General features: G+C 53.9%; 2 protein-coding genes across 3 annotated transcripts in view; both read right to left on the bottom strand.

Moving 5' to 3' along the window:
- tmem9 (transmembrane protein 9) overlaps positions 1-2,499 on the bottom strand; it is a 113,258-nt gene extending 110,759 nt beyond the window's left edge. For both annotated transcript variants that reach the window (XM_041195392.1, XM_041195393.1), the window contains exon 1: positions 2,344-2,499. In XM_041195392.1, coding sequence (XP_041051326.1) covers positions 2,344-2,412 — 69 coding nt within the window. In that variant the 5' untranslated portion in view covers positions 2,413-2,499. The remainder of the gene's footprint in view (positions 1-2,343) is intronic.
- Positions 2,500-4,199: 1,700 nt separating this feature from the next.
- LOC121282411 (extensin-like) lies at positions 4,200-23,345 on the bottom strand. Its single transcript, XM_041196128.1, has 5 exons — positions 23,329-23,345; positions 22,412-23,074; positions 12,871-13,435; positions 12,682-12,789; positions 4,200-4,250 (listed from the first exon to the last, which is right to left on the bottom strand). The coding sequence occupies exons 1-5, from the start codon at positions 23,343-23,345 to the stop codon at positions 4,200-4,202; spliced, it is 1,404 nt and encodes a 467-aa protein (XP_041052062.1).
- Positions 23,346-23,645: the final 300 nt, after the last annotated feature.

Below are 23,645 nucleotides of genomic sequence, written 5' to 3'. Positions count from 1 at the left end.
GCAACAAGCATTGTCACTTTGCCATTGACTGAAAAATCTGAGCCTTAAAAATGTTGTCATACACACATGCATATAAATGTTATGCTATGCACAGTAAAGAAAGAAAGGCTTGCGTTTATATAATGCTTTTCACAAACACGAGACGTCTCAAAGTGCTTTACAGCCAATACAATATTTTAGGAATGTAGTCACTGTTGTAATGTGGGGAACACGGTAACCAATTTACATTCCGCAAACTCCCACAAACAACCATCTCCTTTTATGATACTCAGCGAGGAATAAATATTGACCAGGACACCAGGAATAACTTCCCTGCTTTTCCTTGAAATAGTACCATGGGATCTTTTACAACCCACCCGAACAGGCAATGGGCCCTCGGTTTAAGGTCTCATCCGAAAGAGGGCACCTCCAACAGTACAATGCTCCCTCAGTACTGCACCGGAACGTCAGCCTTGATTTTTGTACTCAAGCCCGGAGTGAAGCTTGAACCTGAAACTGATAGACTCAAGGGCAAGAGTGCTACCACTTTATATCTGTTGTTGTTCAGCTGTACCAAAATTCAAGGATGACATCTACTCAGGGTCACAAGTTTCTGCCATGGGTCTTCATGTGACTGAACAGGCCAATTCTCGACCCGCATATCTCTGAGTACATGGGACAGGGCATCCTACAAGGTAATAGGATCCGAGGTGCAGGATTTGCTTCCTTTTCTTCCTTCTCTGCCGCCGCTCAGCCTCATCATTCAGATGTTGTGACTCAAAAGTGTGATGCAGGTTGATGGACAAGTTGTTGCCATTTTGAATGGTAGGTAGCAAGCTCCTGCTAGTCATTAATGTCAATCCTTCTGCCCTGCAAGGGGAGCTTCAGAGTGTCTTTGTTCTCCCCTGTAATGCTAAGCATTTGAAAGTTGAGAAAACAAGGCATGGCAGGGAGACCCTTTTCAGCCATCTGCACAGTATCAGTTTTGCAGGAGTTTTGCCCAAATGCTTGTGGAGCTGTTTATTGTGGAGCACTATGTTTTGTCCAAAAAAAAAAGAAATCTGCAATCACTTTGAAAGATGCCAATGAGAAGAATGCCAATTAGAGAGGTGGCTACCAAGGTATGGGAAGTGCTCAACATATTCCAGAGTCTCTCCTTCAACATGTTTGACCATGGAATATTTGCCTGACCAGGTGTGGGTTGATATGAGTTTTGTTTTGGCACATTGAAGGACAAGCTGGGTTTCTCATATGTGGGATTGAAGAGATCGAGAATACTTGCAAATCTGGTGCAGAGTGGGCAATGGCACTGCAGTCATTTGTATACTGTAGATCATGTAAGTCTATGATGATCAGTTTAGTTTTGGCACGGTGACTTGAGTTTTTAAAAAGAGAGTTCTCCATCTCACCGGTATTTAATACTGACACCAGAGGATAGTTGGTCTTTGATGAGGAATAACCATTGACAGGTAAACTGTAAATAGTATGGGGGCTATCACAGAGCCTTGATTGACACTGGTCCAGATTTTGAAGACCTGTGTTTCAGATCTCCCACTCAAGACAGTTGCAATCATATCATCATGAAGCAGTTGCTGGAGACATTTTTTGGACATTCAAATTTTTGGAGCACAATCCACAGGGCCTCAAAGTTTACTGAGTCAAGTGCCTCCATCAGGTCGATGAATGTAATGAGGAGTTGCTGGTCTTGTTCTTGACATTTTTCTAGGATTTGTCTGGCAACAAAGGCCATGTCGGAGGTTCCTCTGGAAGGTCTAAAGGTCTATGTCCCTGGGAGGATTTCTGCAGGCACAGGAAGTGATTCAGGAGAAAGTGTCAGGATTTTGCCTGCTATGGACAAGAGGGAAATACCCTGACAGATTCCACAGCACGATATATCTCCCTTCTTGAAGGCAGTTATAATTCCTGAAGGGGGGGGGGAGCGAGGTTCTTCGCAAATCTGAAGGGTGGGTGCATAGAATCTTGATCCAAACAAAAGCCCAGAGTGGTAGGTTTTGTTGTTTTTCATGTTTGCTTGTTGCATTTCTCCCATTGATGGCGGTTCACCCAAATTCTACCAGGGTACAGTACTGGGGCGATGTGTGTATAGACCATGTACACACAAAGATGCGATAGAAAATATACATGTGTAAACATGTTATTATACAACAGAAATAATATATAATTTTACATATAAATAGAATCACAGCGCCTGTTGCAGTAGAGGATCCTTGCTAACAGCCCCACTGCACAGATATATAAACACTCTGGGTACCATCAGGTGAGTCTGTACAATGGGCACTCTCCCCCTCAACCCTCCCTGCACCAGGATAGGGATAGAGCCGCGGCCTAGACATCGGCTCTTACCTTGGAGGATTCAGACAACGCCAACACCACGAGCAGATACAGCACCATGAACACAGTACCGACTGCCATGGCCTCACTCCTCACGGACAGGCAAAAACGAAACAAACCCAAGGCCTCAAACCCGCAATCGCAACACCAAACAGATAATCCCACCCCCCAGCCTCTACCCATTGGCTCAATCCCGCCCCCGGCCTCTACCTATTGGCTCAATCCCGCCCCCGGCCACTACCCATTGGCGCAACGGAGCGCCACTACCCCAAAACCAGCCTGCTGATTGGTCTGTGAGGCTGACAATTATGCAGTTTCCCGGCCGCCATGCCCTATGGGAATTGTAGTCCTGAGCCTGCGCAGTTCTGCTGTTTTCAGGGCGAGGGCGAGGGCGAGGGCGGGGGGACTACAAAATCCAGAGTGCAATCTGGATGCCCCTGTTTTATCTCAAGGAACAGTCCAAATGCAGAACTGTCACTTATCCTTCATCAGGGAGGACAATTTCTCAACTTGTTTTAAACAAATAACCATAGCTCCAATTAAAAAGTGTGTTTGTGTTGAGAAGTCTCACTTTTCCCATTTTCTTGATGTTAATAATAGATCTGAGGAAACTGACATATGCAGACTCAGCTAAGTGCTGAAGATGCCTGCGGAATTTCCAAATTTTGGTAATGGCCGAGAAACAGAAATTAATTATTGATGGTGGCCAATTTAGTAAAAGGGGCCTTTCAAGTTTCAAGTCTGAAACTTGCTGCCCCCTTCCATAACAAGAAGATGTCCAAAACTGTGTGGTGCGGACTGCAAGATTTCATGATCCAGGGTTGCATGCCAGGGGCATATTGAAGTTTGATGCATCAGGCACATTGGAATAATGGGATATTGCCATGATATAAGGTATTTCTGTTATTGAGCTATGCATTGAGCGACTCCTCATCCACCCACGGTGATTTCAACCTCTATCTCTGTTCAACTTCCCACCTCTTTGCTATTTTCAGCACCCTCCTTAACTTCTCTCTCCACATAAACATCCAAGTTCACAGTGACCCCATCAAGTTTCCCATCACATAGGGTCCCTCTAGTTCCATAGTCTACATCACACACAAAACCATCTCTGATCTTCTCTTTGTAACTCTTTCCACTCCTACCCTCTTGCAAACCCATTTCCATCTGCATCTACACCTGAAGTAAATGCTCCAGCGATTTGTTTACAACTGCATTATCAACTCCCATCTGTGTAGCTTTTGCCCTCTATTTGCCATAACAATTCTTTAGGTGTCTATCTGCTTAGCCATTCCATTTGATGTCGTTGTCCCAATTAAAACTCTTACACTCTCTCACTCTGGTTGGTCTACCTGGTATGGTACTCATCTCCACCCTCTCTAGTGCAAGGGACACAGACTGAAGCATATCTGTCACATGAGTGGTTTAGTCATCAAACCTCTGATCCGCTGAACCACATGCAGCAGTATCAGGCCTCATTCTCTTCTGCTAATATTGCTCATTATTTCAGGGTAATCCTGGAGAATAAAAAGAACCCCCAGCTTCTTTTCTTGACTATCAGCCATTGCCTTAAATCTTCTCTCCTCCCTTCTCCACTTTCACATCTAACAAGTGCCAATGAGCTTCTTTGTTTCTAAGAATGAAACCATATATTCAGCTGTATCTGCTGCATCCTTCTCCTCTCTTTGCTCATCAAGGCAAACATTCCCCAAGACTTCCCCAAGACTAGCCCTGAACTCACTTTTCTATTTTTTCTCCGATTTTTCCCACATGCCCTCTCTGAGCTCATTTGTAAATAAGAAACATACATACAACAATGTTAGGCAGTGAAGGTCCAGCTGTTCCATCCAGCATACAATGGTGATGCCTTATGAAGCATTATTCAGGCACTTTCTATCCATCACATGCTGTGCAATCTCCTGGGAGAAACAAAAAACCAATTAGGAGAAAAATATGGAAAATTCCCTCATGATTCTCCTAAGATGATCAAAACTAGTAGAGAAGATGATATTGACCATTATTACTGTTACTTGGCAGCCACATTTTGTATGTGGTAATCTCTGCTCCAGCTAGGAATCCATGCAACTCGCTTTTGAAGATACTCAGTGAATCTACAGAGCTATGGAGAAAGAGCAAGGAAGCGGGACTAATTGGATAGCTCTTTCAAAGAGTTGGTGCAAGTGACTGAATGACCTTCTGCACTGTATGATTTTATAATTCTATGATTATGATTCTATTCCATGAATCAGCACCCATGATTTGAGCTGGCAACTTGTTCCATACCTCTACTTGTTCCATTCTCTGGGAAAAGAAGAGCCACCCAACATGCAACCTTCCACTACTGTTGCTTAACTTATAAACATTGGGCCTTGCAAGCAAATCTCATTGACATTACTTGTGAAGACAAATTAGTCCCTTCGTTATTTTGTGGACATCAATCAAATTGCCCCAAGTCCTCACTTCATTAAAGTATATTGAACCCACACCCATGATCTCTACCACCTCAAAGGACAAGGGCAACAGACATATGGTAACACCACCACATGTAAGATCCATTCCAAACCGCACACCACCCTGACTTGGAACTATATCGCCTCGTTCCTTCAATTTTGCTGGGACAAAATCCTGGAACTCCCTCCCTGACAACACTGTGGGTGTACCTACACCTTATGGACTGCAGCGGTTCAAGAAGGCAGCTTACCACCACCTTCTCAAGAACAATCTGGGATGGGCAATAAATGCTGGCCTGGCCAGCGATGCCCACTTCCCCTGAACAAATGAATTTTTAAAGAGTACACAACTATTGACCAATGAAAGGGAGAGTCTTTGGAGAATCAAGGAGCACAAATAAAGCGCAGGCATGGAGAGAGTAACAGAAAATATCACAAAACAATAGGATGAAAAAGGGAACATACAATTTCAAAACTGAGGAGCAGGAGTTGAGCCCGAGGGAACTAAGATTATGATTGAGGATTAGTATAGAAGTAAGGATCTAAGATAAGGAACTAGAATAATTAAAGCTGGTTTAAAAAAATGTGTATTTCAAGCTTTTAATGTTAATATTTTTAAGCTTTATGTTTTATTTCTGATAGTGGTTTAATAAAGAGAGGTAGGACACCTCAGTCATTTCAAATGCATATCCTGTGCCATGTGGGAACTCGAGGGCACTTCTCGTCAGCCTGAGGAGTTCAAGATCTGGGTTTCAGAGCTTGAGCAGCAGGCGGCAACAATATGTTACATCCTCCGTTCACTCCTCTGCCCATCAATGGCAGATGTCTTCAGCCATTTACGTCCCCATGCTCTAGAATTCCCTCACTAACTCCATCTCATGCTCCAACTTTAAGACCATCATTAAAACCACCTTGATGAAGTTTTTGATCTAATATCCCTCTCACCATGGCTGAGTGGAACTCTCGCTTCTGAGTCAGTAAGTTTGGTTCAAGTCCCACTCCACAGCCATAACCTCAAAATCTAGGATGACGCTTCAGTGCAGAAATGAGGGAGAGCTACTCTTTCAGAGGTGTGCCTTTTGATTGAGATGTGAAAGCGAGGCTTTGTCTGCCCTCTCAAGTTGATATAAACGCTCTCAGGGCACAATTTGAAGAAATGAGGGGGGTGTTCTTCCTGATGTCTTGGCCAATGTTTATCCCACAACCAAAATCACTAAAACAGATTGTTATAAGATATTGTATGTAGTTCAGTAGGTCTCATGAAGAGATTTGGAGTCTTGTATAGTGTAACAGTAAGTGTTTATTAGCTACTAGTAACTACATACATATTATCAGTATGAGGTCTAAGTTAGGAGCTGTCTTCTTGCTTGCCTCTACACACATCTCTGTTCTGTCCAAGGCTGCTCCTTAGACTCAGGTCATGTGTCCATTTACATCACAGTGTGCATGGTACCGTACTCAGTCTCACCTTCACCCTTTCTATGCCAGATCCTTATACTACACAGATTGTCTGGTCATCATCACATTGCTGTTTGTGGGAGCTTGTTGTGTCAAAATGGCTGCCACATTTTCTACATCACAACATTTCAAAAGCTCTTCATTGGCTGTAAAATGCTTTGGGACATTCTGAGGTTGTGAAAGATGTTGTAAAAAATAATCTATTTCTATCTTTTCTTTAGCTCGGTGCTATATAAATACAAGTTGTTATTGTTGTTGCCACCGCCATGCCCATCAATGGTGGTCGAAATGAAATGTTCCAGTGTTAACATCCCTTGCCTTGATGAATAAAATAAAATTTTAAATATAAAGGAAGCCCAAGATATATTTGACCAGCCCACTACTGTTCATTGTTGGCAAAAGGAAGCAAGTATTCCTCATGCTGCTGTACGTTTTGTGTGGATAAGGATGCTGCAGTAGGACAGTAGATGGCGTGTGAGTATAAGGGCTGTGTTTTACCCAGTGAGTTTAAAGGCTGTGTTTTACCCAGTGAGTTAAGGGCTGTGTTTTACCTGATGAGGTATAAAGGCTGTGTTTTACTTGGCGAGTATAAGAGCTGTGTTTTACTTGGCGAGTATAAGAGCTGTGTTTTACCCGGTGAGTATAAGGGCTGTGTTTTACCCGGCGAGCATGAGGGCTGTGTTTTACCCGGTGAATATAAGGGCTGTGTTTACCCGGCGAGCATGAGGGCTGTGTTTTACTCAGTGAACATAAAGGCTGTGTTTTACTTGGTGAGAATAAGGGCTGAGTTTTACTCGGCGAGCACAAGGGCTGAATTTCACCCGTGAGCATAACACAGTGAGTATAAGGGTTGTGTTTTACCCATTGAGTATAAGGGCTGTGTTTTACTCGGTGAGTATAAAGGCTGAGTTTTACCCGGCGAGTGTAAGGACTGAGTTTTACCCGTCGAGTATAAGGGATGAGTTTTACCTGGTGAGTATAAGGGCCGTGTTTTACCAAGTGATTTCAAGGGCTGTGTCTTACCCGGCGAGTATAAGGACTGAGTTTTACCCGGCGAGTATAAGGGCTGTGCTTTATCTGGTGAGTATAAGGGCTGTGTTTTACCAGCGAGCATGAGGGCTGTGTTTTACTCGGTGAGAATAAGGACTAAGTTTTATCCAGTGAGTGAAAGGGCTGTATTTTACCTGGTGAGTATAAGGGCTGTGTTATACCCGGCGAGCATGAGGGCTGTGTTTTATCTGGGGAGTCTAAGGGCTGTGTTTTACCCAGTGAGTATAAGGGCTGTGTTTTACTCGGTGAGTATAAGGACTGTGTTTTACTGGGTGAGCATAAGGGCCGTGTTTTACTCAGTGAGTATAAGGGCTGTGATTTACGGGGCGAGTATAATGGCTGAGTTTTACCTCGTGAGTATGAGGGTTGTGTTTTACTGGGTGAGCATAAGGGCTGTGTTTTACTCGGTGAGTATAAAGGCTATGTTTTACTTGGTGAGTATAAGGGCTTTGTTTTACCCACTGTGTATGACCCAGTGAGTATAAGGGCTGTGTTTTACCTGGTGAGTAAAACCTGGTGAGTATAAGGGCTGTGTTTTACTCAATTCAGTGTGAGGACAGTGTTTTACTCAGTGAGTACAAGGGCTGTGTTTTACTCAGTGAGTACAAGGTCTGAGTTTTAGCCGGTGAGAACAAGGGCTGAGTTTTAGCCGGTGAGCATAAGGGCTGTCTTTTCCTCGGTGAGTATAAGGGTTGTGTTTTAATCAGTGAGTATAAAGGTTGTGTTTTACTGGGTGAGTATAAGGGCTGTGTTTTACTCGGTGAGTATAAGGGCTGTGTTTTACCCGGTGAGTATAAGGGTTGAGTATTACTTGGTTAGTTTAAGGGCTGTATTTCACTCAATGAGTATAAGGACTGTGTTTTACTCGGTGAGTATAACCCGGTGAGTACAAGTGCTATGTTTTACCTGGTGAATATAACCTGGTGAGTATAAGGGCTGTGTTTTACTCAATTGTGTATAAGGAGTGTGTTTTACTTGGTGTGTACAAGGTCTGTGTTTCACTCGGTGAGTATAAGGGCTGTTTTCTACTTGGTGAGTACAAGGGCTGTGTTTTACTCGTCGAGTGTAAGGACTGAGTTTTACCTGGTGAGTATAAGGGCTGAGTTTTACCTGGTGAGTATAAGGGCTGAGTTTTACCTGGTGAGTATAAGGGCTGAGTTTTACCTGGTGAGTATAAGGGCTGAGTTTTACCTGGTGAGTATAAGGGCTGAGTTTTACCTGGTGAGTATAAGGGCTGAGTTTTACCTGGTGAGTATAAGGGCTGAGTTTTACCTGGTGAGTATAAGGGCTGAGTTTTACCTGGTGAGTATAAGGGCTGAGTTTTACCTGGTGAGTATAAGGGCTGTGTTTTACCCAGTGAATACAAGGGCTGTGTCTTACCCTGCGAGTATAAGGACTGAGTTTTACCCGGCAAGTATAAGGGCTGTGCTTTATCTGGTGAGAATAAGGACTGAGTTTTACCCGTTGAGTATAAGGGCTGAGTTTTACCTGGTGAGTATAAGGACTGTGTTTTACTCAGTGAGTATAAGGGTTGTGATTTACTGGGTGAGTATAAGGGCTGTGTTTTACTGGGTGAGTATAAAGGCTGTGTTTTACCCGGTGAGTATAACCCAGTGAGTATAAGGGCTGTGTTTAACCTGGTGAGTAAAACCTGGTGAGTATAAGGGCTGTGTTTTACTCAATTCAGTGTAAGGACAGTGTTTTACTTGGTGAGTACAAGGACAGTGTTTTACTCGGTGAGTACAAGGGCTGTGTTTTACTCGGTGAGTACAAGGGCTGTGTTTTACTCGGTGAGTACAAGGGCTGTGTTTTAATCGGTGAGTACAAGGGCTGTGTTTTACTCGGTGAGTACAAGGGCTGTGTTTTACTCGGTGAGTACAAGGGCTGTGTTTTACTCGGTGAGTACAAGGGCTGTGTTTTACTCGGTGAGTACAAGGGCTGTGTTTTACTCGGTGAGTACAAGGGCTGTGTTTTACTCGGTGAGTACAAGGGCTGTGTTTTACTCGGTGAGTACAAGGGCTGTGTTTTACTCGGTGAGTACAAGGGCTGTGTTTTACTCGGTGAGTACAAGGGCTGTGTTTTACTCGGTGAGTACAAGGGCTGTGTTTTACTCGGTGAGTACAAGGGCTGTGTTTTACTCGGTGAGTACAAGGGCTGTGTTTTACTCGGTGAGTACAAGGGCTGTGTTTTACTCGGTGAGTACAAGGGCTGTGTTTTACTCGGTGAGTACAAGGGCTGTGTTTTACTCGGTGAGTACAAGGGCTGTGTTTTACTCGGTGAGTACAAGGGCTGTGTTTTACTCGGTGAGTACAAGGGCTGTGTTTTACTCGGTGAGTACAAGGGCTGTGTTTTACTCGGTGAGTACAAGGGCTGTGTTTTACTCGGTGAGTACAAGGGCTGTGTTTTACTCGGTGAGTACAAGGGCTGTGTTTTACTCGGTGAGTACAAGGGCTGTGTTTTACTCGGTGAGTACAAGGGCTGTGTTTTACTCGGTGAGTACAAGGGCTGTGTTTTACTCGGTGAGTACAAGGGCTGTGTTTTACTCGGTGAGTACAAGGGCTGTGTTTTACTCGGTGAGTACAAGGGCTGTGTTTTACTCGGTGAGTACAAGGGCTGTGTTTTACTCGGTGAGTACAAGGGCTGTGTTTTACTCGGTGAGTACAAGGGCTGTGTTTTACTCGGTGAGTACAAGGGCTGTGTTTTACTCGGTGAGTACAAGGGCTGTGTTTTACTCGGTGAGTACAAGGGCTGTGTTTTACTCGGTGAGTACAAGGGCTGTGTTTTACTCGGTGAGTACAAGGGCTGTGTTTTACTCGGTGAGTACAAGGGCTGTGTTTTACTCGGTGAGTACAAGGGCTGTGTTTTACTCGGTGAGTACAAGGGCTGTGTTTTACTCGGTGAGTACAAGGGCTGTGTTTTACTCGGTGAGTACAAGGGCTGTGTTTTACTCGGTGAGTACAAGGGCTGTGTTTTACTCGGTGAGTACAAGGGCTGTGTTTTACTCGGTGAGTACAAGGGCTGTGTTTTACTCGGTGAGTACAAGGGCTGTGTTTTACTCGGTGAGTACAAGGGCTGTGTTTTACTCGGTGAGTACAAGGGCTGTGTTTTACTCGGTGAGTACAAGGGCTGTGTTTTACTCGGTGAGTACAAGGGCTGTGTTTTACTCGGTGAGTACAAGGGCTGTGTTTTACTCGGTGAGTACAAGGGCTGTGTTTTACTCGGTGAGTACAAGGGCTGTGTTTTACTCGGTGAGTACAAGGGCTGTGTTTTACTCGGTGAGTACAAGGGCTGTGTTTTACTCGGTGAGTACAAGGGCTGTGTTTTACTCGGTGAGTACAAGGGCTGTGTTTTACTCGGTGAGTACAAGGGCTGTGTTTTACTCGGTGAGTACAAGGGCTGTGTTTTACTCGGTGAGTACAAGGGCTGTGTCTTACTCGGTGAGTACAAGGGCTGTGTCTTACTCGGTGAGTACAAGGGCTGTGTCTTACTCGGTGAGTACAAGGGCTGTGTCTTACTCGGTGAGTACAAGGGCTGTGTCTTACTCGGTGAGTACAAGGGCTGTGTCTTACTCGGTGAGTACAAGGGCTGTGTCTTACTCGGTGAGTACAAGGGCTGTGTCTTACTCGGTGAGTACAAGGGCTGTGTCTTACTCGGTGAGTACAAGGGCTGTGTCTTACTCGGTGAGTACAAGGGCTGTGTCTTACTCGGTGAGTACAAGGGCTGTGTCTTACTCGGTGAGAACAAGGGTTGAGTTTTAGCCGGTGAGTATAAAGGTTGTGTTTTACTTGGTGGGTATAGGTGCTGTGTTTTACCCGGTGAGCATAAGGGCTGTGTTTTACCTGGTGAGTACAAGTGCTGGGTTTTACTCGGTGAGCATAAGGCCTATGTTTTACTTATTTGAGTATAAGCACTGTGTGTTACTCGATGAGTACAAGGGCTGTGTTTTACTCAGTGAGTATAAGGGCTGTTTTTTACGCGGTGAGTATTAGGACTGTGTTTTACTCGGTGAGTATAAAGACTGAGTTTTACCTGGTGAGTATAAGGGCTGTGTTTCACTCAGTGAGCTTAAAGGCTGAGTTTTACCCGATGAGTATAATGGCTGTGTTTTACTCTGTGAGTATAAGGGCTGAGTTTCACTTGGTGACTATAACCTGGTGAGTATAAGGGCTGTGTTTTACTCAGTGAGTATAAGGGCTGTTTTTTACTTGGTGAGTATAAGGGCTGTTTTTTACTTGGTGAGTACAAGGGCTGTTTTTTACTCGGTGAGTACAAGGGCTGTTTTTTACTCGTTGAGTACAAGGGCTGTGTTTTACTCGTTGAGTACAAGGGCTGTGTTTTACTCGTTGAGTACAAGGGCTGTGTTTTACTCGTTGAGTACAAGGGCTGTGTTTTACTCGTTGAGTACAAGGGCTGTGTTTTACTCGTTGAGTACAAGGGCTGTGTTTTACTCGTTGAGTACAAGGGCTGTGTTTTACTCGTTGAGTACAAGGGCTGTGTTTTACTCGTTGAGTACAAGGGCTGTGTTTTACTCGTTGAGTACAAGGGCTGTGTTTTACTCGTTGAGTACAAGGGCTGTGTTTTACTCGTTGAGTACAAGGGCTGTGTTTTACTCGTTGAGTACAAGGGCTGTGTTTTACTCGTTGAGTACAAGGGCTGTGTTTTACTCGTTGAGTACAAGGGCTGTGTTTTACTCGTTGAGTACAAGGGCTGTGTTTTACTCGTTGAGTACAAGGGCTGTGTTTTACTCGTTGAGTACAAGGGCTGTGTTTTACTCGTTGAGTACAAGGGCTGTGTTTTACTCGTTGAGTACAAGGGCTGTGTTTTACTCGTTGAGTACAAGGGCTGTGTTTCACTTGGTGAGTATAAAGTCTGAGTTTTAGCTGGTGAGTTCAAGGGCTGTGTTTTACCCAGTGATTATAAGGGCTTTGTTTTTCCTGGTGAGTACAAGGGCTTTGTTTTAGCTGAGTTTTAGCCGGTGAGTTTAAGGGCCGTGTTTTACCCGGTGAGTATAAAGGCTGAGTGTTACTCGGCGAGCACAAGGGCTGAGTTTTACCCAGTGAATGGAACCTGGTGAATATAAGGGTTGTGTTTTACTCTGTGAGTATAAGGGCTGAATTTCACCCGGTGAGTATAACCCGGTGAGCATAACCCGGTGAATATAAGGGTTGTGTTTTACCCGGTGAGTATAAGGGCTGTGTTTTACTCTGTGAGTATAAAGGCAGCGCTTTACTCGGTGAGTAGAAAGGCTGTCTTTTACTCGGTGAGTAGAAAGGCTGTCTTTTACTCGGTGAGTAGAAAGGCTGTCTTTTACTCGGTGAGTATAAGGGCTGTGTTTTAGTCGGTGAGTACAAGGGCTGTGTTTTACCTGTTGAATACAAGGGCTGTGTTTTACCTGTTGAGTACAAGGGCTGCGTTTTACCTGTTGAGTACAAGGGCTGCGTTTTACCTGTTGAGTACAAGGGCTGCGTTTTACCTGTTGAGTACAAGGGCTGCGTTTTACCTGTTGAGTACAAGGGCTGCGTTTTACCTGTTGAGTACAAGGGCTGCGTTTTACCTGTTGAGTACAAGGGCTGCGTTTTACCTGTTGAGTACAAGGGCTGCGTTTGACCTGGTGAGTACAAGGGCTGCGTTTTACTGGTGGAGTACAAGGGCTGCGTTTTACTGGTGGAGTACAAGGGCTGCGTTTTAGTGGGTGAGTGCAAGGGCTGCGTTTACTGGGTGAGTGCGAGGGCTGCGTTTTACTGGTGGAGTGCGAGGGCTGCGTTTTACTGGTGGAGTGCGAGGGCTGCGTTTTACTGGTGGAGTGCGAGGGCTGCGTTTTACTGGTGGAGTGCGAGGGCTGCGTTTTACTGGTGGAGTGCGAGGGCTGCGTTTTACTGGTGGAGTGCGAGGGCTGCGGTTTACTGGTGGAGTGCGAGGGCTGCGTTTTACTGGTGGAGTGCGAGGGCTGCGTTTTACTGGTGGAGTGCGAGGGCTGCGTTTTACTGGTGGAGTGCGAGGGCTGCGTTTTACTGGTGGAGTGCGAGGGCTGCGTTTTACTGGTGGAGTGCGAGGGCTGCGTTTTACTGGTGGAGTGCGAGGGCTGCGTTTTACTGGTGGAGTGCGAGGGCTGCGTTTTACTGGTGGAGTGCGAGGGCTGCGTTTTGCTGGGTGGGTGCGAGGGCTGCGTTTTGCTGGGTGGGTGCGAGGGCTGCGTTTTGCTGGGTGGGTGCGAGGGCTGCGTTTTGCTGGGTGGGTGCGAGGCTGCGTTTGCGAGGGCGAGGGCTGCGTTTTGCTGGGTGGGTGCGAGGGCTGCGTTTTGCTGGGTGGGTGCGAGGGCTGCGTTTTGCTGGGTGGGTGCGAGGGCTGCGTTTTGCTGGGTGGGTGCGAGGGCTGCGTTTTGCTGGGTGGGTGCGAGGGCTGCGTTTTGCTGGGTGGGTGCGAGGGCTGCGTTTTGCTGGGTGGGTGCGAGGGCTGCGTTTTGCTGGGTGGGTGCGAGGGCTGCGTTTTGCTGGGTGGGTGCGAGGGCTGCGTTTTGCTGGGTGGGTGCGAGGGCTGCGTTTTGCTGGGTGGGTGCGAGGGCTGCGTTTTGCTGGGTGGGTGCGAGGGCTGCGTTTTGCTGGGTGGGTGCGAGGGCTGCGTTTTGCTGGGTGGGTGCGAGGGCTGCGTTTTGCTGGGTGGGTGCGAGGGCTGCGTTTTGCTGGGTGGGTGCGAGGGCTGCGTTTTGCTGGGTGGGTGCGAGGGCTGCGTTTTGCTGGGTGGGTGCGAGGGCTGCGTTTTGCTGGGTGGGTGCGAGGGCTGCGTTTTGCTGGGTGGGTGCGAGGGCTGCGTTTTGCTGGGTGGGTGCGAGGGCTGCGTTTTGCTGGGTGGGTGCGAGGGCTGCGTTTGCTGGGTGGGTGCGAGGGCTGCGTTTTGCTGGGTGGGTGCGAGGGCTGCGTTTTGCTGGGTGGGTGCGAGGGCTGCGTTTTGCTGGGTGGGTGCGAGGGCTGCGTTTTGCTGGGTGGGTGCGAGGGCTGCGTTTTGCTGGGTGGGTGCGAGGGCTGCGTTTTGCTGGGTGGGTGCGAGGGCTGCGTTTTGCTGGGTGGGTGCGAGGGCTGCGTTTTGCTGGGTGGGTGCGAGGGCTGCGTTTTGCTGGGTGGGTGCGAGGGCTGCGTTTTGCTGGGTGGGTGCGAGGGCTGCGTTTTGCTGGGTGGGTGCGAGGGCTGCGTTTTGCTGGGTGGGTGCGAGGGCTGCGTTTTGCTGGGTGGGTGCGAGGGCTGCGTTTTGCTGGGTGGGTGCGAGGGCTGCGTTTTGCTGGGTGGGTGCGAGGGCTGCGTTTTGCTGGGTGGGTGCGAGGGCTGCGTTTTGCTGGGTGGGTGCGAGGGCTGCGTTTTGCTGGGTGGGTGCGAGGGCTGCGTTTTGCTGGGTGGGTGCGAGGGCTGCGTTTTGCTGGGTGGGTGCGAGGGCTGCGTTTTGCTGGGTGGGTGCGAGGGCTGCGTTTTGCTGGGTGGGTGCGAGGGCTGCGTTTTTGCTGGGTGGGTGCGAGGGCTGCGTTTTGCTGGGTGGGTGCGAGGGCTGCGTTTTGCTGGGTGGGTGCGAGGGCTGCGTTTTGCTGGGTGGGTGCGAGGGCTGCGTTTTGCTGGGTGGGTGCGAGGGCTGCGTTTTGCTGGGTGGGTGCGAGGGCTGCGTTTTGCTGGGTGGGTGCGAGGGCTGCGTTTTGCTGGGTGGGTGCGAGGGCTGCGTTTTGCTGGGTGGGTGCGAGGGCTGCGTTTTGCTGGGTGGGTGCGAGGGCTGCGTTTTGCTGGGTGGGTGCGAGGGCTGCGTTTTGCTGGGTGGGTGCGAGGGCTGCGTTTTGCTGGGTGGGTGCGAGGGCTGCGTTTTGCTGGGTGGGTGCGAGGGCTGCGTTTTGCTGGGTGGGTGCGAGGGCTGCGTTTTGCTGGGTGGGTGCGAGGGCTGCGTTTTGCTGGGTGGGTGCGAGGGCTGCGTTTTGCTGGGTGGGTGCGAGGGCTGCGTTTTGCTGGGTGGGTGCGAGGGCTGCGTTTTGCTGGGTGGGTGCGAGGGCTGCGTTTTGCTGGGTGGGTGCGAGGGCTGCGTTTTGCTGGGTGGGTGCGAGGGCTGCGTTTTGCTGGGTGGGTGCGAGGGCTGCGTTTTGCTGGGTGGGTGCGAGGGCTGCGTTTTGCTGGGTGGGTGCGAGGGCTGCGTTTTGCTGGGTGGGTGCGAGGGCTGCGTTTTGCTGGGTGGGTGCGAGGGCTGCGTTTTGCTGGGTGGGTGCGAGGGCTGCGTTTTGCTGGGTGGGTGCGAGGGCTGCGTTTTGCTGGGTGGGTGCGAGGGCTGCGTTTTGCTGGGTGGGTGCGAGGGCTGCGTTTTGCTGGGTGGGTGCGAGGGCTGCGTTTTGCTGGGTGGGTGCGAGGGCTGCGTTTTGCTGGGTGGGTGCGAGGGCTGCGTTTTGCTGGGTGGGTGCGAGGGCTGCGTTTTGCTGGGTGGGTGCGAGGGCTGCGTTTTGCTGGGTGGGTGCCGAGGGCTGCGTTTTGCTGGGTGGGTGCGCAGGGCTGCGTTTTGCTGGGTGGGTGCCAGGGCTGCGTTTTGCTGGGTGGGTGCCAGGGCTGCGTTTTGCTGGGTGGGTGCCAGGGCTGCGTTTTGCTGGGTGGGTGCCAGGGCTGCGTTTTGCTGGGTGGGTGCCAGGGCTGCGTTTTGCTGGGTGGGTGCCAGGGCTGGTTTTGCTGGGTGGGTGCCAGGGCTGCGTTTTGCTGGGTGGGTGCCAGGGCTGCGTTTTGCTGGGTGGGTGCCAGGGCTGCGTTTTGCTGGGTGGGTGCAGGGCTGCGTTTTGCTGGGTGGGTGCCAGGGCTGCGTTTTGCTGGGTGGGTGCCAGGGCTGCGTTTTGCTGGGTGGGTGCCAGGGCTGCGTTTTGCTGGGTGGGTGCCAGGGCTGCGTTTTGCTGGGTGGGTGCGAGGGCTGCGTTTTGCTGGGTGGGTGCCAGGGCTGCGTTTTGCTGGGTGGGTGCCAGGGCTGCGTTTTGCTGGGTGGGTGCGAGGGCTGCGTTTTGCTGGGTGGGTGCGAGGGCTGCGTTTTGCTGGGTGGGTGCGAGGGCTGCGTTTTGCTGGGTGGGTGCGAGGGCTGCGTTTTGCTGGGTGGGTGCGAGGGCTGCGTTTTGCTGGGTGGGTGCGAGGGCTGCGTTTTGCTGGGTGGGTGCGAGGGCTGCGTTTTGCTGGGTGGGTGCGAGGGCTGCGTTTTGCTGGGTGGGTGCGAGGGCTGCGTTTTGCTGGGTGGGTGCGAGGGCTGCGTTTTGCTGGGTGGGTGCGAGGGCTGCGTTTTGCTGGGTGGGTGCGAGGGCTGCGTTTTGCTGGGTGGGTGCGAGGGCTGCGTTTTGCTGGGTGGGTGCGAGGGCTGCGTTTTGCTGGGTGGGGTGCGAGGGCTGCGTTTTGCTGGGTGGGTGCGAGGGCTGCGTTTTGCTGGGTGGGTGCGAGGGCTGCGTTTTGCTGGGTGGGTGCGAGGGCTGCGTTTTGCTGGGTGGGTGCGAGGGCTGCGTTTTGCTGGGTGGGTGCGAGGGCTGCGTTTTGCTGGGTGGGTGCGAGGGCTGCGTTTTGCTGGGTGGGTGCGAGGGCTGCGTTTTGCTGGGTGGGTGCGAGGGCTGCGTTTTGCTGGGTGGGTGCGAGGGCTGCGTTTTGCTGGGTGGGTGCGAGGGCTGCGTTTTGCTGGGTGGGTGCGAGGGCTGCGTTTTGCTGGGTGGGTGCGAGGGCTGCGTTTTGCTGGGTGGGTGCGAGGGCTGCGTTTTGCTGGGTGGGTGCGAGGGCTGCGTTTTGCTGGGTGGGTGCGAGGGCTGCGTTTTGCTGGGTGGGTGCGAGGGCTGCGTTTTGCTGGGTGGGTGCGAGGGCTGCGTTTTGCTGGGTGGGTGCGAGGGCTGCGTTTTGCTGGGTGGGTGCGAGGGCTGCGTTTTGCTGGGTGGGTGCGAGGGCTGCGTTTTGCTGGGTGGGTGCGAGGGCTGCGTTTTGCTGGGTGGGTGCGAGGGCTGCGTTTTGCTGGGTGGGTGCGAGGGCTGCGTTTTGCTGGGTGGGTGCGAGGGCTGCGTTTTGCTGGGTGGGTGCGAGGGCTGCGTTTTGCTGGGTGGGTGCCGAGGGCTGCGTTTTGCTGGGTGGGTGCGAGGGGCTGCGTTTTGCTGGGTGGGTGCGAGGGCTGCGTTTTGCTGGGTGGGTGCCGAGGGCTGCGTTTTGCTGGGTGGGTGCGAGGGCTGCGTTTTGCTGGGTGGGTGCGAGGGCTGCGTTTTGCTGGGTGGGTGCGAGGGCTGCGTTTTGCTGGGTGGGTGCGAGGGCTGCGTTTTGCTGGGTGGGTGCGAGGGCTGCGTTTTGCTGGGTGGGTGCGAGGGCTGCGTTTTGCTGGGTGGGTGCGAGGGCTGCGTTTTGCTGGGTGGGTGCGAGGGCTGCGTTTTGCTGGGTGGGTGCGAGGGCTGCGTTTTGCTGGGTGGGTGCGAGGGCTGCGTTTTGCTGGGTGGGTGCGAGGGCTGCGTTTTGCTGGGTGGGTGCGAGGGCTGCGTTTTGCTGGGTGGGTGCGAGGGCTGCGTTTTGCTGGGTGGGTGCCAGGGCTGCGTTTTGCTGGGTGGGTGCCGAGGGCTGCGTTTTGCTGGGTGGGTGCCGAGGGCTGCGTTTTGCTGGGTGGGTGCGAGGGCTGCGTTTTGCTGGGTGGGTGCGAGGGCTGCGTTTTGCTGGGTGGGTGCGAGGGCTGCGTTTTGCTGGGTGGGTGCGAGGGCTGCGTTTTGCTGGGTGGGTGCGAGGGCTGCGTTTTGCTGGGTGGGTGCGAGGGCTGCGTTTTGCTGGGTGGGTGCGAGGGCTGCGTTTTGCTGGGTGGGTGCGAGGGCTGCGTTTTGCTGGGTGGGTGCGAGGGCTGCGTTTTGCTGGGTGGGTGCGAGGGCTGCGTTTTGCTGGGTGGGTGCGAGGGCTGCGTTTTGCTGGGTGGGTGCGAGGGCTGCGTTTTGCTGGGTGGGTGCGAGGGCTGCGTTTTGCTGGGTGGGTGCGAGGGCTGCGTTTTGCTGGGTGGGTGCGAGGGCTGCGTTTTGCTGGGTGGGTGCGAGGGCTGCGTTTTGCTGGGTGGGTGCGAGGGCTGCGTTTTGCTGGGTGGGTGCGAGGGCTGCGTTTTGCTGGGTGGGTGCGAGGGCTGCGTTTTGCTGGGTGGGTGCGAGGGCTGCGTTTTGCTGGGTGGGTGCGAGGGCTGCGTTTTGCTGGGTGGGTGCGAGGGCTGCGTTTTGCTGGGTGGGTGCGAGGGCTGCGTTTTGCTGGGTGGGTGCGAGGGCTGCGTTTTGCTGGGTGGGTGCGAGGGCTGCGTTTTGCTGGGTGGGTGCGAGGGCTGCGTTTTGCTGGGTGGGTGCGAGGGCTGCGTTTTGCTGGGTGGGTGCGAGGGCTGCGTTTTGCTGGGTGGGTGCGAGGGCTGCGTTTTGCTGGGTGGGTGCGAGGGCTGCGTTTTGCTGGGTGGGTGCGAGGGCTGCGTTTTGCTGGGTGGGTGCGAGGGCTGCGTTTTGCTGGGTGGGTGCGAGGGCTGCGTTTTGCTGGGTGGGTGCGAGGGCTGCGTTTTGCTGGGTGGGTGCGAGGGCTGCGTTTTGCTGGGTGGGTGCGAGGGCTGCGTTTTGCTGGGTGGGTGCGAGGGCTGCGTTTTGCTGGGTGGGTGCGAGGGCTGCGTTTTGCTGGGTGGGTGCGAGGGCTGCGTTTTGCTGGGTGGGTGCGAGGGCTGCGTTTTGCTGGGTGGGTGCGAGGGCTGCGTTTTGCTGGGTGGGTGCGAGGGCTGCGTTTTGCTGGGTGGGTGCGAGGGCTGCGTTTTGCTGGGTGGGTGCGAGGGCTGCGTTTTGCTGGGTGGGTGCGAGGGCTGCGTTTTGCTGGGTGGGTGCGAGGGCTGCGTTTTGCTGGGTGGGTGCGAGGGCTGCGTTTTGCTGGGTGGGTGCGAGGGCTGCGTTTTGCTGGGTGGGTGCGAGGGCTGCGTTTTGCTGGGTGGGTGCGAGGGCTGCGTTTTGCTGGGTGGGTGCGAGGGCTGCGTTTTGCTGGGTGGGTGCGAGGGCTGCGTTTTGCTGGGTGGGTGCGAGGGCTGCGTTTTGCTGGGTGGGTGCGAGGGCTGCGTTTTGCTGGGTGGGTGCGAGGGCTGCGTTTTGCTGGGTGGGTGCGAGGGCTGCGTTTTGCTGGGTGGGTGCGAGGGCTGCGTTTTGCTGGGTGGGTGCGAGGGCTGCGTTTTGCTGGGTGGGTGCGAGGGCTGCGTTTTGCTGGGTGGGTGCGAGGGCTGCGTTTTGCTGGGTGGGTGCGAGGGCTGCGTTTTGCTGGGTGGGTGCGAGGGCTGCGTTTTGCTGGGTGGGTGCGAGGGCTGCGTTTTGCTGGGTGGGTGCGAGGGCTGCGTTTTGCTGGGTGGGTGCGAGGGCTGCGTTTTGCTGGGTGGGTGCGAGGGCTGCGTTTTGCTGGGTGGGTGCGAGGGCTGCGTTTTGCTGGGTGGGTGCGAGGGCTGCGTTTTGCTGGGTGGGTGCGAGGGCTGCGTTTTGCTGGGTGGGTGCGAGGGCTGCGTTTTGCTGGGTGGGTGCGAGGGCTGCGTTTTGCTGGGTGGGTGCGAGGGCTGCGTTTTGCTGGGTGGGTGCGAGGGCTGCGTTTTGCTGGGTGGGTGCGAGGGCTGCGTTTTGCTGGGTGGGTGCGAGGGCTGCGTTTTGCTGGGTGGGTGCGAGGGCTGCGTTTTGCTGGGTGGGTGCGAGGGCTGCGTTTTGCTGGGTGGGTGCGAGGGCTGCGTTTTGCTGGGTGGGTGCGAGGGCTGCGTTTTGCTGGGTGGGTGCGAGGGCTGCGTTTTGCTGGGTGGGTGCGAGGGCTGCGTTTTGCTGGGTGGGTGCGAGGGCTGCGTTTTGCTGGGTGGGTGCGAGGGCTGCGTTTTGCTGGGTGGGTGCGAGGGCTGCGTTTTGCTGGGTGGGTGCGAGGGCTGCGTTTTGCTGGGTGGGTGCGAGGGCTGCGTTTTGCTGGGTGGGTGCGAGGGCTGCGTTTTGCTGGGTGGGTGCGAGGGCTGCGTTTTGCTGGGTGGGTGCGAGGGCTGCGTTTTGCTGGGTGGGTGCGAGGGCTGCGTTTTGCTGGGTGGGTGCGAGGGCTGCGTTTTGCTGGGTGGGTGCGAGGGCTGCGTTTTGCTGGGTGGGTGCGAGGGCTGCGTTTTGCTGGGTGGGTGCGAGGGCTGCGTTTTGCTGGGTGGGTGCGAGGGCTGCGTTTTGCTGGGTGGGTGCGAGGGCTGCGTTTTGCTGGGTGGGTGCCAGGGCTGCGTTTTGCTGGGTGGGTGCCAGGGCTGCGTTTTGCTGGGTGGGTGCCAGGGCTGCGTTTTGCTGGGTGGGTGCCAGGGCTGCGTTTTGCTGGGTGGGTGCCAGGGCTGCGTTTTGCTGGGTGGGTGCCAGGGCTGCGTTTTGCTGGGTGGGTGCCAGGGCTGCGTTTTGCTGGGTGGGTGCCAGGGCTGCGTTTTGCTGGGTGGGTGCGAGGGCTGCGTTTTGCTGGGTGGGTGCCAGGGCTGCGTTTTGCTGGGTGGGTGCGAGGGCTGCGTTTTGCTGGGTGGGTGCGAGGGCTGCGTTTTGCTGGGTGGGTGCCAGGGCTGCGTTTTGCTGGGTGGGTGCCAGGGGCTGCGTTTTGCTGGGTGGGTGCCAGGGCTGCGTTTTGCTGGGTGGGTGCCAGGGCTGCGTTTTGCTGGGTGGGTGCCAGGGCTGCGTTTTGCTGGGTGGGTGCCAGGGCTGCGTTTTGCTGGGTGGGTGCCAGGGCTGCGTTTTGCTGGGTGGGTGCCAGGGCTGCGTTTTGCTGGGTGGGTGCCAGGGCTGCGTTTTGCTGGGTGGGTGCCAGGGCTGCGTTTTGCTGGGTGGGTGCCAGGGCTGCGTTTTGCTGGGTGGGTGCCAGGGCTGCGTTTTGCTGGGTGGGTGCCAGGGCTGCGTTTTGCTGGGTGGGTGCCAGGGCTGCGTTTTGCTGGGTGGGTGCCAGGGCTGCGTTTTGCTGGGTGGGTGCCAGGGCTGCGTTTTGCTGGGTGGGTGCCAGGGCTGCGTTTTGCTGGGTGGGTGCCAGGGCTGCGTTTTGCTGGGTGGGTGCCAGGGCTGCGTTTTGCTGGGTGGGTGCCAGGGCTGCGTTTTGCTGGGTGGGTGCCAGGGCTGCGTTTTGCTGGGTGGGTGCCAGGGCTGCGTTTTGCTGGGTGGGTGCCAGGGCTGCGTTTTGCTGGGTGGGTGCCAGGGCTGCGTTTTGCTGGGTGGGTGCCAGGGCTGCGTTTTGCTGGGTGGGTGCCAGGGCTGCGTTTTGCTGGGTGGGTGCCAGGGCTGCGTTTTGCTGGGTGGGTGCCAGGGCTGCGTTTTGCTGGGTGGGTGCCAGGGCTGCGTTTTGCTGGGTGGGTGCCAGGGCTGCGTTTTGCTGGGTGGGTGCCAGGGCTGCGTTTTGCTGGGTGGGTGCCAGGGCTGCGTTTTGCTGGGTGGGTGCCAGGGCTGCGTTTTGCTGGGTGGGTGCCAGGGCTGCGTTTTGCTGGGTGGGTGCCAGGGCTGCGTTTTGCTGGGTGGGTGCCAGGGCTGCGTTTTGCTGGGTGGGTGCCAGGGCTGCGTTTTGCTGGGTGGGTGCCAGGGCTGCGTTTTGCTGGGTGGGTGCCAGGGCTGCGTTTTGCTGGGTGGGTGCCAGGGCTGCGTTTTGCTGGGTGGGTGCAGGGCTGCGTTTTGCTGGGTGGGTGGCCAGGGCTGCGTTTTTGCTGGGTGGGTGCCAGGGCTGCGTTTTGCTGGGTGGGTGCCAGGGCTTGCGTTTTGCTGGGTGGGTGCCAGGGCTGCGTTTTGCTGGGTGGGTGCCAGGGCTGCGTTTTGCTGGGTGGGTGCCAGGGCTGCGTTTTGCTGGGTGGGTGCCAGGGCTGCGTTTTGCTGGGTGGGTGCCAGGGCTGCGTTTTGCTGGGTGGGTGCCAGGGCTGCGTTTTGCTGGGTGGGTGCCAGGGCTGCGTTTTGCTGGGTGGGTGCCAGGGCTGCGTTTTGCTGGTGTGGGGTGCCAGGGCTGCGTTTTGCTGGGTGGGTGCCAGGGCTGCGTTTTGCTGGGCCACCCGTGCGGTGCCAGGGCTGCGTTTTGCTGGGTGGGTGCCAGGGCTGCGTTTTGCTGGGTGGTGCCAGGGCTGCGTTTTGCTGGGGTGGGTGCCAGGGCTGCGTTTTGCTGGGTGGGTGCAGGGCTGCGTTTTGCTGGGTGGGTGCCAGGGCTGCGTTTCGTGGGTGGGTGCCAGGGCTGCGTTTCGCTGGGTGGGTGCCAGGGCTGCGTTTCGCTGGGGTGGGTGCCAGGGCTGCGTTTTCGCTGGGTGGGTGCCAGGGCTGCGTTTCGCTGGGTGGGTGCCAGGGCTGCGTTTCGCTGGGTGGGTGCCAGGGCTGCGTTTCGCTGGGTGGGTGCCAGGGCTGCGTTTCGCTGGGTGGGTGCCAGGGCTGCGTTTCGCTGGGTGGGTGCCAGGGCTGCGTTTCGCTGGGTGGGTGCCAGGGCTGCGTTTCGCTGGTGGGTGCCAGGGCTGCGTTTCGCTGGTGGGTGCCAGGGCTGCGTTTCGCTGGGTGGGTGCCAGGGCTGCGTTTCGCTGGGTGGGTGCCAGGGCTGCGTTTCGCTGGGTGGGTGCCAGGGCTGCGTTTCGCTGGGTGGGTGCCAGGGCTGCGTTTCGCTGGGTGGGTGCCAGGGCTGCGTTTCGCTGGGTGGGTGCCAGGGCTGCGTTTCGCTGGGTGGGTGCCAGGGCTGCGTTTCGCTGGGTGGGTGCCAGGGCTGCGTTTCGCTGGGTGGGTGCCAGGGCTGCGTTTCGCTGGGTGGGTGCCAGGGCTGCGTTTCGCTGGGTGGGTGCCAGGGCTGCGTTTCGCTGGGTGGGTGCGAGGGCTGCGTTTCGCTGGGTGGGTGCGAGGGCTGCGTTTTGCTGGGTGAGTATAAAGACTGTCTTTTACTGGGTGAGTATAAAGACTGTCTTTTACTGGGTGAGTATAAAGACTGTCTTTTACTGGGTGAGTATAAAGACTGTCTTTTACTGGGTGAGTATAAAGACTGTCTTTTACTGGGTGAGTATAAAGACTGTCTTTTACTGGGTGAGTACAAAGGCTTTGTTTTAGCCCTTATATTCACCGACTATGTTTTACCCTTTGAGAATAACCATGTGAGTGTAACGGCAATGGTTTACGTGGTGAGTAAAACCTTGTGAGTATAAGGGCTGTGTTTTACTTAATTCAGTGTAAGGACTCAGTTTTACACGCTGAGTACAAGGGCTGTGTTTTACTCGGTGTGTACAAGGGCTGTGTTTTACTCGGTGAGTACAAGGGCTGTGTTTTACTCGGTGAGTACAAGGGATGTGTTTTACTCGGTCAGTACAAGGGATGTATTTTACTCGGTGAGTACGAGGGCTGTGTTTTACTCGGTGAGTACGAGGGCTGTGTTTTACTCGGTGAGTACGAGGGCT

Source organism: Carcharodon carcharias, chromosome 9 (assembly GCF_017639515.1).
Source record: "Carcharodon carcharias isolate sCarCar2 chromosome 9, sCarCar2.pri, whole genome shotgun sequence".
NCBI classification, from domain to species: Eukaryota; Metazoa; Chordata; class Chondrichthyes; order Lamniformes; family Lamnidae; genus Carcharodon; species Carcharodon carcharias.
The sequence above is the reverse complement of the archived record's forward strand: the minus strand, read 5'-3'. Positions and strand labels throughout refer to the sequence as shown.

Coding starts and splice junctions, on each gene's coding strand:
- LOC121282411 (XM_041196128.1), bottom strand. Junction 13,436..22,411: donor GCAGCCCTGGCACCCACCCA/GCAAAACGCAGC, acceptor GCACCCACCCAG/CAAAACGCAGCCCTCGCACT. Junction 4,251..12,681: donor GCAGCCCTTGTACTCAACAG/GTAAAACACAGC, acceptor TGTTTCTCCCAG/GAGATTGCACAGCATGTGAT.